The 15,041-nt window shown below is 44.7% G+C and overlaps 1 protein-coding gene across 1 annotated transcript; it reads right to left on the reverse strand.

The window, feature by feature from the left end:
* Positions 1-623: 623 nt before the first annotated feature.
* KCNV1 (potassium voltage-gated channel modifier subfamily V member 1) lies at positions 624-14,364 on the reverse strand. Its single transcript, XM_085053429.1, has 3 exons — positions 13,222-14,364; positions 10,945-11,471; positions 624-2,574 (listed from the first exon to the last, which is right to left on the reverse strand). The coding sequence occupies exons 1-3, from the start codon at positions 13,701-13,703 to the stop codon at positions 2,063-2,065; spliced, it is 1,521 nt and encodes a 506-aa protein (XP_084909555.1). The 5' UTR covers positions 13,704-14,364; the 3' UTR covers positions 624-2,062.
* Positions 14,365-15,041: the final 677 nt, after the last annotated feature.

Below are 15,041 nucleotides of genomic sequence, written 5' to 3' on the forward strand. Positions count from 1 at the left end.
AAGAGAATCAATCAGCTATCTAACTGCATTTCCTTTCTCAAACACAGATCAGATGCTGTACAAGAGAGCACAAAAGACATTACAAAACAGCCTTCCCACAATGAAAGCCTCTTCCTAATTCTCTATAATTAGAATGACTTTTGAATGAGAAACAGCCTGTACAATTTGTGCAGCCTGAGAGACTTCCTGATCCAAAGAGCTATGAAATAATAACCTAGGGTGAGCTGCACCAGACCTTCTCCTGCAGAATTAATTTTGTCTCCTGGACATCACTGGGAGTTTTGTGATAGATTCATAGAGTATTTGGGGAGAGTGGAACACTGATAACACAGTTGCTCTCTGTTTACCACAGACAATGAGTATGACCTACAGATTTTCACACCTAAGCAATTTCTGGTGGAGGAAGACACTCTTTTGGTGTCCAGTGTTTTCATCTTCCTTCTGACCCTGGCAACAGCTGTGTGTGCTGCACTGGACCCAAATCCAAATGCTGACTGATGCCAGCTGACAAATCAGAAGTTTCATGCTAATATGCTGCTCAGTTTGTATCAAGGTGCCTCAAAAATCTTGGTTACTGTATTGTGTTTACAGCATTATTTACAGGGAATGACAGAAAAACACACTGTTGTTTCAAAACAAGTTCAATGTTTATTAAAAGCAGGTTATTTCATCCATCCATATGTATTTTCAAATGCAGTTTAAGTCTTTTATGTGCATAAATACATAAAGCTAAATAATCCACAGTTAATAGATGTATCTTTTTACTGTTTATATTGTCCAAAAGAAATGTGAAATGTGAGAGTTTTGTGACTTTTTAGTTTTAACCTAATAGCTGAGTTATATGCATTCTATGCAAAGTCATAGTCTAGATCAGTGAAATTATATTAAAGAAAAGCTTTGTTTGCTAAGAATGGTATTGAGCCTCTGGAAACGTGGGTGGTGGGAAATTGGACTGAAAAGACCTTTGATTATTTTAGGTTTTTACTTTGATGACTGCATAGAGCAAGTATTCAGTCCAACAAGTGCTCATTTTTCCTTTGAAACAAAATATTTTAATGAAGTACTTTTCTAATAATGAATCAGTGAAGATAATTAGCTCTAAAAACATCTGGTCCACTTGGAATACCTATGATTTTAATGGGAGACAGAGAAATCAGTAGCTTGTTGTCTTTTACAATTTCTGTATCTTCTGCTATCCAATGGTGACTTTACTAGAGCACAAAAACTGCTTAACTATACATATAAGTAATAGAAATCAAAACACATAGAGAAGGCATAGTTCAAACTAAGTTTGTAAATTACTTCTGTAGTGCGAAGGCTGTTTTAGGTCCTGCAACTTTTGAAGCAACTACAGAGGATGCTCTATATTATGGCACTTATTTAATGACTGTTTTATACCTTGCTATAGATCTTGCATCCCCTTGATACTTCTCCCTGTCTCCTAAAACCCATTACATATCTGGTAGGCTTTTGCTTCTCTGCAAATGAGGAAATTCCAACCCCCCAACCCAACCCTCATGCTGCCCCAGAATTAATAACCTTTTTTTAATGCAAATGGAGTAGAAGATGGGGATAAGAAAGAGGATCAAGATTAAGCTTGTTATAGCAACATCATATTAAATTTATTCAATATTTCACTTTCTTAGACTTCCCTTTTCAGTTTTCCCTAATGACTTTAACTTTTGTTCTCCAAGTGCAAATACAAAACCTAGATGTTTAAAATTCAAAACACCGTGGCAATTTTCACCAACACTTTATTATTATACATTAGTAGGGATTTAGATTAGACAAATGCTTGCATCATTATTTTACTTGCATGGATCTGTTATTTCCCATCTCACCCACCATGATTCAGCTCTGAATGCAGGGTTTAGAGCTCCTTCAGAGATTCCATGTTATGATTTCTGCCTTTTGTATATGATAGGTATTTCTGTCTGTCCAAAAAAGTAAAACTCCACCTGGAAAATCAAATACACTATGTGGCAAATAATAAAAAAAGAGATGCTTAATACTACATTTCTGAAGTAGTCTATGCGCTATACAAGGTTAAGTAACTTCAAAGTCAAAACCAAAAATCATCTGCGCCACTGCTCCTTGTACTTGCTCTCTCTCTGCTTTTTAACCGCAGCATGTCCATGACACTGCGTGCGTAGATGTCTCGTAAATTAACATTGATATTTGAGTCGCTTGATGAGTTCTTCATGAGTTTCTTTAAAGCTTCACGCTGCCGAAGAGCGGCTTCTTTTATCTTCAGTGTAAAATAACAGGCAGAAAAACGGTCATTTATTATAGCTATTGGCAAAGCCAAAACCAGTATTCCTGACAGTATACACATAAAGGCTACGACCTTACCAATGGTAGTGTCTGGTCTAATGTCACCATAACCAACTGTTGTCATGGAAGTTGTCGCCCACCACCAAGCACCAGGTACGCTTGTGAAAGTTGTGCCTGGCACACCTTGCTCAGCGAAGTACTCCACAGTGGAGAATATAGAGATTCCTACGGAGAGGAAGAGAAGCAGAAGGCCAACCTCCTCATAGCACTGAGCAATAGTCATCCCAAGAGACCGCAAGCCTGAAAGACAAGAAATGTTGTCAGTAGGTTGATTCACGTAGCTGTCATCATAACTTTGCAAAACATCTCTTATGTAAAGCTGACTGCTTTATGGTTTATTTTGAATGCTGGTGAACGTATCGTGAGAATCAGAGACTCATGAAGATTGGAAAAGATCTCCAAGGTCATTGAGTCCAACCTTTAACTGAACACCAGCTTGTCAACTAAACCATAGCACCAAGTGACACATCCCGTGGTTTCATGAACGCTTCCAGGAATGTGACTCCACTACCTCCCTGGGCAGCCCATTTCAATGTTTAATCAGCCTTTCCATGAAGAAATTCTTCTTCATGTCCAACCTGAACCTCCCTTGGCACAGCCTGAGGCTGTTTGCTCTTTTCCTGTTGCTTGATGCCTGGGAGGAGAGGCTGACTCCACCTGGTTACAGCCTCCTTTCGGGTTGTTGTAAAGTCAACAAAAAGAGAGTGGTAGAGTCCCCCCTGAGCCTCTTTTACTCCAGGCTGAACAACCCCAGCTCCCTCAGCCACTCCTCATGTGATTAACTCTCTTGATCCTTCACCAGTTTTGTTGTCCTTCTCTGGACATGCTCCAGTATCTAAACATCTTTCTTGTAGTGAGTGGCCCAGAACTGGACACAGGATTTGAGGTGTGGCCTCACCAGTGCTGAGTACAGGGTGATAATAACTTTCTTTGTCCATTTGGCCAGACTATCCAGGCCAGGATGCCATTGGCCTTCATGGACAGTTGGGCACAGCTGCTAACCAACACTACTGGTCCTTTTCCATTGGGCAGCTTTCCAGCCACTCTTCCCCAGCCTGTTGTGCTGCGGGGCTTGTTGTGACTCAAGTGCAGAACCCAGCACTTGGCTTTAATGAACCTCATGCTGTTTGTCTCAGCCCATCTATCCAGCCTGTCCAGATCCCTCTGCAGAGCCCTCCTATCCTTCAGCAGATCAACACTTCCACCCAGCTTTGTTTCATCTAAAAACTGGCTGAAGGTACAACTCAATTCCCTCATACAGATCATCAGTAAATTTATTAAACAGGACTGGCCCCAATACTGAGCCTTGGGGGCCCCACTAGTGACTGGCCATCAACTGGATGTGGCACCATTCGCTACCACTCCCTAGGGCTGGTCCTCCAGCCAGTTTTTACCCCGGCAAAGAGTGCACCTCTTCAGGCCATGGGCGGCCACTTTCTCCAGGGGAATGCTGTGGGAGCCTGTGTCAAAGACTTTACCGAAGTCCAGGCAGACAACATCCATAACCTTTCCCTCATTGACTAGGCAGGCCATGTGGTCATATAAGATCAGGATGGTCAAGCCTTGGCTGAACCAGCCTTTCCTAAACCCATGAAGGCTGGGCTTGATCCCCTGGCTGTCCTGTGCATGCCATGTGATCACACTCAAGGAGATCTGTTCCATAACTTCCCTCAGCACGAAGGTGAGTGCTGTCGTTCCCTCTGGAACGAAATGGAGTCTCATTCTGACCCTTCTTGTAGATGGGCATTACATTTGCTAACTTCTAGTTACCTGGGAGCTCCCTGGTTAACCAAGACTGATGAAAAATGATGGTGAGCAGCTTGATGAGCTTTTCCACCAGATTCCTCATCACCCTAGGAGGAATCCCATCTGGCCTCATAGACCTGTGAGTGTCTAAGTGGCACAGCAGGTGACTAACTACGTCCTCTTGGATTGCAGGGGGTCTGTTCTGCCACTTGTCCCTGTCTACCAGCTTAGGGGGCTGGTTGCCATGAGGATACCCAGTCTCTCTGTGAAAGACTGAGGCAAAGAAGGTATTATGTACCCCAGCCTTCTCCTCATCCTTGGTGATAATGTTCCTTCCTCTGCATCCAATAAAGGACAGAGATTTTCCTTGGCCCTCCTTCTGTTGGTAATGTATTTATAAACCCACTTTTTATTACCATTCAAAGTAGTGGCCAGACTGAGCTCTAGCTGAGCTTTTGCTTTTCTGATTTTCTCTCTACATTTTCCTGAGTTCCTCTCCTTTCAAAGGTCATTAACTCTCTTTTCTTCCCTGAGTTACAGCAGAAGCTCCCTGTGCATCCAGGCTGCTCCTTTTCCTCCCTGGCTTGTCTTTAGGCACACAGGGACAGCCTGCTCCTCTGCCTTTAAGATATCTTTCTAAAAGTAAGTCCAGTCATCCTGGACCCCTCTGTTTTCAAGGGCTGTTTCCCGAGGGACTCTCTGAACCCGTGTCCTGAACAGGCCAAATTCTGCCCTGTAGAAGTTCAAGTGAGAGGTTTTGTTGACCCCTTTCTTCACTTCACCAAGAACTGAAAACTCTCTCACTTCATGGTCACCATGCCCACAATGCCCTCTGACCACCACATCTCCCACCAGCACTTCTGGCCTAATGGGGCACCAACCCTGGTAGGCTAAAAAGAGGTGCTGCTCTAAACACTCCTGGGGAAAAAGTGATTTAAAGAAATAGATCACAAGGTCAGACTGGACTTCTGACATAATTTCTATTTTCTTAATACAGAGCATAGGAATTATTGTCATTACATATAATTTGAACTATGTACACATATAATTTAGACAAACAACGCTATCTTGATTTAGCAATTGGCTGTACGAGAAGACCTGGCACTATTCTCAACTACTTAAAAATACACTGAAAGCACCTGCACTTGGAGTCTGAAAGTGCCAAACCTCTGTTTTCCAGTCATTGTCCTATTTTTCTCTTGGACCAAGGAGCCCTTAGTTACCAAATTTGTATTCTCATGTGAGTGCTTAGGCCCCAGTTCAGTTCACTCAAGAACTTTTTCTTTAAGGACTGTTTTCAATCCTTTTATAGTTGTCACACATTTTCTTTGACCCTGCTTTCCCCTCCAAAACCCTATCATTATCTTGGATCTTTAGACACCAAAACATATATGGTTTTCCACCAGCAGCTGCACTTGTGCCAAACTGGAGATAGCCTCTCAATGCAAGCATGGAATCCTGCTAATTCACTGACATTCTGCACCAGTCCTTTTGCCCATGAGCTGCATGGGGAGTTCAGGACCATTCTCCATAACTCCCTATATTTCTGATGGAGGTGCTGCTTCAAGGCTAGACTGCCCCAAAAAGCAAGCAGGAAAGTAAATCCAAAAACAGTGCGATGGATAAATGTTGCACACGTAAACAAAGAAGGAAGATAACAGGGTACCAATTCAGCTGAGACACATAGGAGACTGAAATTATCTTTTGAATCACTTTGGATTGGTTTTTAATACTGCTCTTTAAAAATGTGAGATGTTTTCTCTAATAAATGAGAAAAACATAATGCTTATGAATTACCCTTCATGGGTACACTTCTCACTAAACCAGTGTTTGCGAAACAGCTTGCTGAGGCTCTGCCTCCTCTTGCAGACTTCATATGCTCATTAGTGTTCTAAGCAATTTGATTTTTCCATAGTCTCAAACTACAAGTTGTTAAAATTTCTTGGTTTTGGCTCTTTCTTTTCCCCTGCAGGTCTAATGGATTTTAAAGGTTTTGTTTATGTACAGCAAATAATGGAAGTACAGAGTAGTTTGGAGGGAATGTTGTTTTTTTTTTCCAATGCTATCTACTATCAACTCCAGTAAAGAACTTGCCCATATTGAGGCTTTATATAACTACGATCTGTAGAATGTTTATTACAATTATACAGATTAAATCTTTTAACATAAGGGGAATAAGATATATCAGTGGAATCTTTCCTCTGTCGATATGACTGCCTCCATATTTTGGAAATCCTAATATCAGCAGTGCAAAAGCCCTATGGGACAATTACAAGGACCCAGATCAAATTCTCATCTTCCAAGGAAGCTACTTTGATCCCTTGCCCTGTAAAACTTCCTACTGAACAAGTCAGAAGAGTAAGTCCTTTCAGGTGAGCTACGAAGAAGGTACAATTTAAAATTATCCCTGTAGTACTTCTTTTCAAAGCATAAATGAATACTGTAAAAGCCAGGGTTTTTTGAGAATATTCTTGAGAATATTATAGCTAAAAAAGAGAGCCAACTTTCACATAAAATAGATTAAAATAAGGAGGAACAGAACAGTAACTGTTGACTCTTTGTATCACATTGATGACATCCTCACTTTCTCCATTCGTTAATTATTCTAACTGTTCAGGGTCTGATTTTTTCTTTTCATTATTTTTAGTTCTAATATACTCATCTAAAATTAAGATATAATTCTTCATGTCTTTAGATGAAGTCAGCAGACATTTTTAGGCAAATCTATGAATCAGAGAAGTTACTGGACTCCACAGCTCATTCTAAGGGGGAATCAGTTGGTGTAATCACATGTATAAATTATACTACTATATTACTTTGTACCTTTTTAAAATGTCTCTGAGCCATGGCACATGGCCAAACCAGGGCTGTTCCAGCAGAGACACCTCAGCAAGTCTTACAGCTTCTCATGAGAACTCCTTGCCAGGAGCTGTGACAGCTTGGTTACTCGTGCTTGGAAGGTGCCAAGGTGCTGTAACAGCGTTGGTGTGAGGCTGGCAAGCAGCCCCAGCCCTGGTAGGAGGAAGTGAAAACACTTCTGCCATGCAGGTCAAGTTCTATTTCTCTTTTGTCTAAAGTGACTTGGCAATACAAGTTGATATATCAGAGCTTCAATTTACACAGCGTTTAAATAATCCTAAAGTTTTGGCACAAAAAGCACCGAAGTTTCAACTTTTCATGTCTCCAGAGCATGACAGCTTGAAATATGCTATGGTCTTCTCTCAAACATCGCCATTAAAAGTAAGATGCTCACACCCTACTTCTCCTTAAGAAGTCCCTCTGTGCCTGTTTTCCAGAGGAGACCAGCAAAACTTCACAGAAAATATGGCCCCAGGAGGAAGGCAACAGCTGGGGAGCATCTGAGACCATGAAAAGTGCAGCTTCAGTTCTCATCTATTCTTGAAACTACTAAAATCCATAACTTTGCTATATTGGAAGAGTAGTCTTGCCCCTTAGCTACATGGATATAGGTACTTTATGGATATAGGATTCTACTGATTTCTCAGTGGTTCCTTGATGAAATGTAGTGCTTTGCGTAAGTAACTACACACTCACATCTCTCTAGCCCAGGTGTTTCTAGGTATCACATCCCTCCAGTGAGCCAAAGAGTCAGAAATTACTTTTCTCATTTTTTCCTTTCTTCCTTTCTTTCTTCTCCCACAGAAAGGGTTAAGTTGCTATTACTTGAAAGTGAAAAAAAGATGTTTTTTGGCCTCACTCACTTCTGCCCCTGACAGCAGGGACAGGCTGCTGTGATCTCAGCTTTGCTATGGCTGTGCACACTACCAGAGAGATGTTCTCCTTGTGGCTGTGAACACCCCTACTTGGTGAAAGAGAAGCTGCTGCCTGCAGACATGAATCTTCTGCTCTTGCACTCATCTAGCCACATGAAACAACTGAGCAGTGAAGCATAAGCATGAAGCTTTGTCTGGTCTGAGCATGTAGGCGTTGGAGAGAAGCTTCACTGGGAGGCAGCTGTCAGATCCAAGGCAAGGGAGCAGTAGAGTTTTGAGAGCCACTCCTGAATACTGAGGTTTATCAGGACTGTCTAGGTATGTGCAAGGAGGATGGTCCCTATGTATGATACACATGGGGTTCATCTTGTATTAGGAGCTGTGGGAAAGGATGTATTTAGAAGTACATTAACAAACTTCTTTGGACAGAAGATCAGAACTGGCACTTTCCACATTTAAATTGCACAGATTTGATTTAGCATTCTGGACCTAAGTGGGCAGCAACTGACCTACCAAAGAAGCAAGCTTGCACAGTGATGGTAACACTGCCCCGAGCAGTTTAAATAGATACATATGTTGTATCTTCTTGTATCTTGAAACTGGTATTTTGATTCCAGTAAAAAGGAGATAGCACACCTCCAGATCAGGACAGCACATTTGTATATAATTGATTCACTTCTACCTTATATGGTATTAATAAACTCAATGCCACTCAATGCTGTGACAAACTGTGGTAATATTGAATAATGAATTTAAGAATAAACAGACACAAGTGTTTAGACCATCCCTGAAAGTATGGATACCTGAAGTTAACAGTTATCCAAATATCTGAAACATCTGATTTCAAGTTGATAGAAAGAGCCACAAAACTGAGTGTCAGAATGAACACTTTCATTCTGTAACAGTAAAATGCAATAAAATGAAAACTTTTTAACTAGAATCAACATACTTTTGGATGACTGTTTTGTTAGTCAGCACAAAAGTGCCTTGATGAGATCAAATATTTTTCTTATTTTCAAAACATGATTAGAGAGGATTGCATTCACATTACAACTACCATCAAAAGTGGGTATAAGCCTTTCTTGCAAAAAACTCTACTAAACCCTGTAAAACTTATAACGAAGCAAAACTAACACATTACCAGACTGAATCATTACAAGCTTCCTCTCAACTGCTTTCTAAAGGACAATTATGCATCAGTATAGGCACAATCTAGGGCAGAGAGTAAGATTGAGATACTTCCCAAACCACTATGATTATGCTTATGATTATAAGTAGCATCAAAGCTACTCCCAGCCACTGGCAGGCAGGTTTGCTACCCTTCAGGGGGAACAAAAATAAGAAACATCCTGCTGCTGTGAGCACACTTAATTCCTGCTGAACTGGGGCCAGTTCACAGAGGTGGCTCTCCAAATATATGGAGAGAAATCAAATCATTCCTGCTTCATGGCTGGAAATCCTGGAAGGGGACATTGGGTGCATTTTAAGAAAGAACATCCCTGACTTCAGCACAGGATAATATTGCAAGACAGAGAACGTAATTTACTGTTAGGATATAATTTTTCAAAGTTCTGAGTGTTGGCTGAACATTTCTCCTGTAAAATACAGCATTGTATTCTGCACTGATTTAAGTGGGAACATAAAATCATTTTGAAAATGTCAAGACAGCTTTTATTCTTTCATATAGCCAGGCATGCACATGCCATGAAGCAGTAATAAAACCAGGGGGAACACAAGAGGAAATTCAACACTTTCCAATAATTCTCAGCTTCCTCTGATAAATTCCCGCTGGAAAATGTTAACTTTTATGCCTTCCTTTCACCAGAGAGAGTGAACAAGATGGTTCACTGTGGTGGTGCATGATACCACCTCAGGAACTGCTGGGGAGCCAAGTGGTTCCAGTACAGCAGGGCTTCACTGGTGGGAAACATCCTAGTCTGAGTAACATGATAAGTCCCTCCCCAAATTATGTAAATCTCCCTGGCTGTAACCCAACCCCTGACTCCATCCCTCCCTTCACCCCATTGGTTGTGGTGTTCCCCCCTCCTCCTCTCCCCTGACCCCAGGTGATCCCTATATCTAGGGACACCTGGGGCTCATCTTCCTCTTTTACGCTGGACCCCTTCGGAATAAACATTTGGAACATCCAGCCGATTGAGCCTCTGGATTCTTTGTCTCTGGTAACGCATGAGCTATCCAGCTCTCTGGGTGAGTGAGAATCTGTGCCTTACACCGGCTCAGGTGTGAGAAGGGTCTTTCTGTACAGCACCAGGGCAGTGCTGGCTGGAGTGATCTCTCAACAGCCTCAGAGACACTTTCGGTAAACGCAGAGGCCTGATTTCCACCCCTCCTCCCCCACCTGTGTTAGTTCACAGAAATGCATTTCACCTTCTGTCCCACCCCTTCTTGCTGTTCATCTGTCTACTGACCTGTCAGAAGCATCTGGACACTAAAGGCCCCACACCAACTGGTGAACAATGGCTGAACCTGGCACTGCTGCACTGTGCTGCACCTAGGTCCCACTGAGTAAGCAGCCCCCAGATGGGTTCCACATACCACTGGAATACCAGTATTCAGTATACAATGGGGCCAGAGAGCCCCTCAACCCATCATCTGCAAAGATTCAGTTTTAAACAGTTTCCTTGAAATGTTCTCCACTGTGGTTGTTTTCAGGATCTATGACATGGACAAAATCATTACGTATTTCTTTGCACGTACTTTCAAGCAAACCAAATTGAGACAGCTGTTATTGGTGGGCCTTGGATAATACAAAAAGTGTGGGCTGACAATCTCTGCATCTTCCCTAATAAAATCAACTCAAATATATGTTTTAACATTTATCACACTATGAATGACTGGTAAATGATTTACAGCATACAATTTTGACGTCTGTTTTTGTAATTGTTCTATGCAAACAATATACAAGGCTGTAGGGAAAGCTAAAATTTATGGGATAAGGTCCTTGTCACTCAGTTATAACGTTCAAAAGTAAGATTTTCACAAGCCATTACTGCTAACAGATTGTGTAAAAAAGCTCTGGCAGAAAAACACACAAAATGGAGGACTGTGCACAGGGACAACTGTTGCAGGCAGCAAAACTGAGAAGTACCACAGCCATGGCCAAATGTACCTGTTGAATGTCTCCCCAGCTTCAACATCCGCAGGGCTCTGAGCAGTCTCAGCACTTGGACAATACGCCCCACATTCTCCAGTTCCTGGGAGCTCTCACCATCACACAGGCTCTCTACCAGCAGGGTGATGTAGAAAGGCAGAATAGCAAGGAGGTCGATGATGTTTGCCACACTCCTTAGGAAGCGACACCGATCTCGTGCACACAGCAGCCTCAGAACAAACTCTGCTGTGAACCATGCAATGCACAGGTACTCTAGGGCATCCAGCAGTGGTGGGGGCAGCCAGCTTAGCTCTACAGAAATCAGAGCCATGTTGGCAATGGACACAACAACAAAAACCATGGACAAAGTGCCAAAAGTCCTGGCCACTGCAGAGGAGCCAGGCTTTTCCAAAACTTCCCAAAGTTTCTGTCTGACATTGGGACAGAGGCTACCAGAAAAATCCTCTTCTTCATCTTGGGCATCCAGTTCTTCTGCATCTTTCTTGATGTCTAAGGCTTCACTCAGCTCCTTTCTCCTGAAGTACCTGCCCAGGAACAACCCCCAAGAGATTTTTAATACCAACATGCCGATGCTTGTCTTATCATTTACTATGCAAGTCATATGAATATACATTAAAGTTTACTTTTTGTAAGCTCAGAAGACCCTATTATCAAGAATATGGTTGAAGTTTTTATTAATTGAGACCCTGCAGCATGTTTCCACTGACCTGATATACTTCTATTCCCCCATTTCACATCAGTGATATTTTCTATATGCAGAGTAATTTTACTGAGAGAGATTTATTTATATGGACCATGTTGACTACACTAGGATCTGCTGCACGACTAACATGTATTCTTGGAAGCAATCCTGGCACAACCAGATCCTCTGTTTTTAAACAGTTCTCAATTTGATTAATTATGTTGCATTTTTATTACACTGGTCCATATTTGCAATAGTAAAACTGAAGGCATAATAAAAGCCATACAGTTCATGGGTGAACTTCTGATCAATGCACACTAAGATGACAAAGATATATAGGTTTAGATATTTGAGTTCTCACACAAAGTGCAAAGCATTTGTACTAAAACTTACAAACTGTAAATATATAGTGTTTTGTTAGAGCAAGAGTATATTTACAATGGAATTTTGTGAAACATAAACATACCCAAAGTACACTAAAAAAGTATCTTTTTCTTTAATATCTTTCTTTTTGACTGCTGCAAAGCTCAAGCCTTAGCTAAAGAGGTTATGCAATTTTGCCTTCAATACAGTTAGTCCTGCATATGCCAAAGAGGTCTGTAGCTCCACGTATCACCAAAGCATTAGGAGCTTCCACTTACACCTACCAGAGAAGAAAGAAAGAGATGAAAACTAGGCTTCAACTTTCTCAGCTGAAGAACTGAACCATACTAGGGTAGGATAACTCTGGTATGCTTTTGGGATGGGATTACTTCGTTTCCTTCTAATAATTTTGACATAACTGCTATAGATAAATAGCAGTTACTCTGCTTAGAAAATTAATTTCTTCAATACTAAAAAACCAAACCAGTGACATTAAATATGGTGGAAAAAATTAACTGCAATAGAATTAACAGAAACATCCTGGGGGTGGTGCAGTCAAAACCCACCTCGTTCCTAAAGTGCCTGCTATAATTTGTCTCCAGCGAGCCATGTTCCCGCTGTTGCTGCCCCCTCCCTGTAAGCTGCTACATCCACGTGCGATGCTTCCTTTCATGGCTCCTCCTGGAGCCATGCCACCCACACTCAGCCTGGCAGGTGACCAACCCCCCTTCTACCTCTCCAGCTTGGATTTGGAAATCCTTCAAAATTAAAGTGCAGGTGGGGAGGATCCAAACACTCCCAGCATTATGCCTGACTCCACATCTAATCCCTCTATGATAACCTCAAACTGAGTGATTGAAGAAGCATCTCTCCTTTCACAATCTTTTTCATGTCTGGCACTATCCTTTTAAACATTTTGAGCTTCTAGGGCCAGTCTGAAGCCACTACAGGAGATCCCAGACCCTGTTACTGTCTCACTATCTTGATCTCACCAACAACTTTTCCCACAGCAAATTTTAACTGTGACCTCACCCAACTCATCTCCTCCCATTTCTGACACCCATCCACCTCTAGAGCAGCACTTGGGGCTCAACTCACACCTTTTCTGAATGCCCTGCTGCCTCACCTATCCCCACTGCTGGGTCGCTCACCTGAGTGTCCCTGAATGCAAGGCAATGCTGAACTCACCTAGCCCACAATCCCGCAAGCCTCATCGTCCCACAACTCACCGGTCCCTGCAGCAAGAATCAATGCTGAGCTCATCCAAACCCCAGTACTGGATCTCTTGCAGGAAAGAGAGTGCACAAAGCTGCTCCATCACATGCAGCCTCCCGGTCTGGTAGTAATTCAGGATGTAGTGAAACGCCTGTGAGCTCCGATCAAAGAAATACTCATTCTCCACAAGGTTGGCATCATCACAAAGCTCAAGGAGGCCAGAAGCCACATCCCGGGCAGCAGAGACGACTACTGCCAGTTTGCCAAGGCGGGTGTCAGGGTAGCAAGACAAAGTTTGCTGGGACATCACAAAGCGGCTGCCTCCTACATTGATAGTAAAGCAGTCCAGGGAGGGAATGACCTTCTGGAGCAAGGGTCCTTGCTCTTCCTCGCTGGAGAAAACACTGGAGTCCAGCGAACCCAGGGACGTGCTACTCCCCGGCTCCTCCAAGGATGCTTGGGAAGAAAGAGACATGCAGCAGGGAGGCGACTTCATCCTGTAGCTGCCAGCGGCAGCCCACACTCTCCTGGATCAAAACCACAACACGGCTGCAGAGAGGACTGCCCCGCCTGCGGGCGGCCGGGCCAGGGTGGGGATGCTGCTTCTGGGTACCGTCCCAGGGACACCGCACGGTCCGCGCTGCTCCGAGCGGTGCCTCCAGCGGGGCGGAGGTCAGGCGGGTGTCGCACAGCCCAGCGCCTCCCGCACCCGCGAGGATGCCGAGGGAGCCACTGAAGGTACCTGAGGCGGCGTCACCTCGTGCTGTCCCCGCCGGCACCATCCGCCCGCGACGGCCCCTCCGCTTCGGCGCTCATCTCCAGCCGATGGGGCGGGATAGGGGAAACCAGCCGGGACGACACAACACGGAACACCGGCTTCGGCGGCGACTCCGGGCAGCGCCCCGACAGCAGTCCGCTGGCCAGCCCGTCCCCTCTCGCCCCTCGCCCCCGCCGGGGCAGCCGCCGGGCACCAAGCGCCTGGGCAGCGCTGCCGCCCCTGCCCGCCTCACCTGCCCGCCGCCCGGCTGTGCCTCCCCCGGCCGCCCCCGGCCGGCAGCCGCCGCTCGCTCCCCCGGCTGCACGGCTCTGGGCAGCGCCAGCGCCTCTCCATGGCGGGTCGTGTGCTGCGGGGGGCAGGCGGGACCGGGGTGCGCGGGCTGGGCTGGGCTGGGCCGGGCGGGGCCGCGCCCTCCCCTCCCCTCCCCGCCTCGGGGCCGAGCAGCCCCGCCCTGCCCCGCCCAACCCTGCCCCGCCCCGGCACGGCACGGCTCAGCCCGGCACGGCACGGCTCAGCCCCGGTACGGCACGGCTCAGCCCGGCACGGCTCAGCCCGGCACGGCTCAGCCCGGCACGGCTCAGCGCCGGCAGCCGCAGGTGCGGTGGGAGTGCGGTGTGCCCGCGCCGGGAGTTCCGCCGGTACAAACCGGACCTTCCAAAGTTCCCCGAGCGAGCGCGCAGGGCCGTTTGGAAGCCACCCCTCCGCAATATATGTAACCCTAACCCTGTGTCACTACGTAGATGACGAGTCCTCACTCACTGCTCCCACGGCTCAAGTCTGAAGTCACTCGCGTAAAGAAGTCACTGTAAAGGCCAGTCGATGGGCGTGAGCGAGTCTGTTTTAACCGAGCTGCAGTCAGCCTGTTTTCAAAAATACTCTGGAGTGTCTTTGTCACTGTCCTGTGCTTTGTAAGTCATCGGTTCAACAAGTGCAAGAATTTAGTTCACCCTCGTCATGATGGTTCTTTTTCTCCCATGAAACAGTTGTTTCTGACAAACACTTGCTTTGGAAATGTGTGTTTTCTGCTGCCTCTGGCTCCTCACAGGGGTGGGCATG

This window comes from Lichenostomus cassidix, chromosome 2, assembly GCF_008360975.1.
Source record: "Lichenostomus cassidix isolate B80296 chromosome 2, HeHo_3.0, whole genome shotgun sequence".
Lineage (NCBI taxonomy): Eukaryota > Metazoa > Chordata > Aves > Passeriformes > Meliphagidae > Lichenostomus > Lichenostomus cassidix.

What these genes read in the sequence shown, in the direction of transcription:
- KCNV1 (XM_085053429.1), bottom strand. Translation starts at nt 13,703, where the DNA reads ATGAAGTCGCCTCCCTGCTGCATGTCTCTTTCTTCCCAAGCATCCTTG. An exon ending in GATTCTTGCTGCAGGGACCG is followed by an intron (nt 11,472 to 13,221) that starts GTGAGTTGTGGG and finishes GTTCCTGGGCAG; the next exon opens with GTACTTCAGGAGAAAGGAGC. An exon ending in GCTGGGGAGACATTCAACAG is followed by an intron (nt 2,575 to 10,944) that starts GTACATTTGGCC and finishes CTTGTCTTTCAG; the next exon opens with GCTTGCGGTCTCTTGGGATG.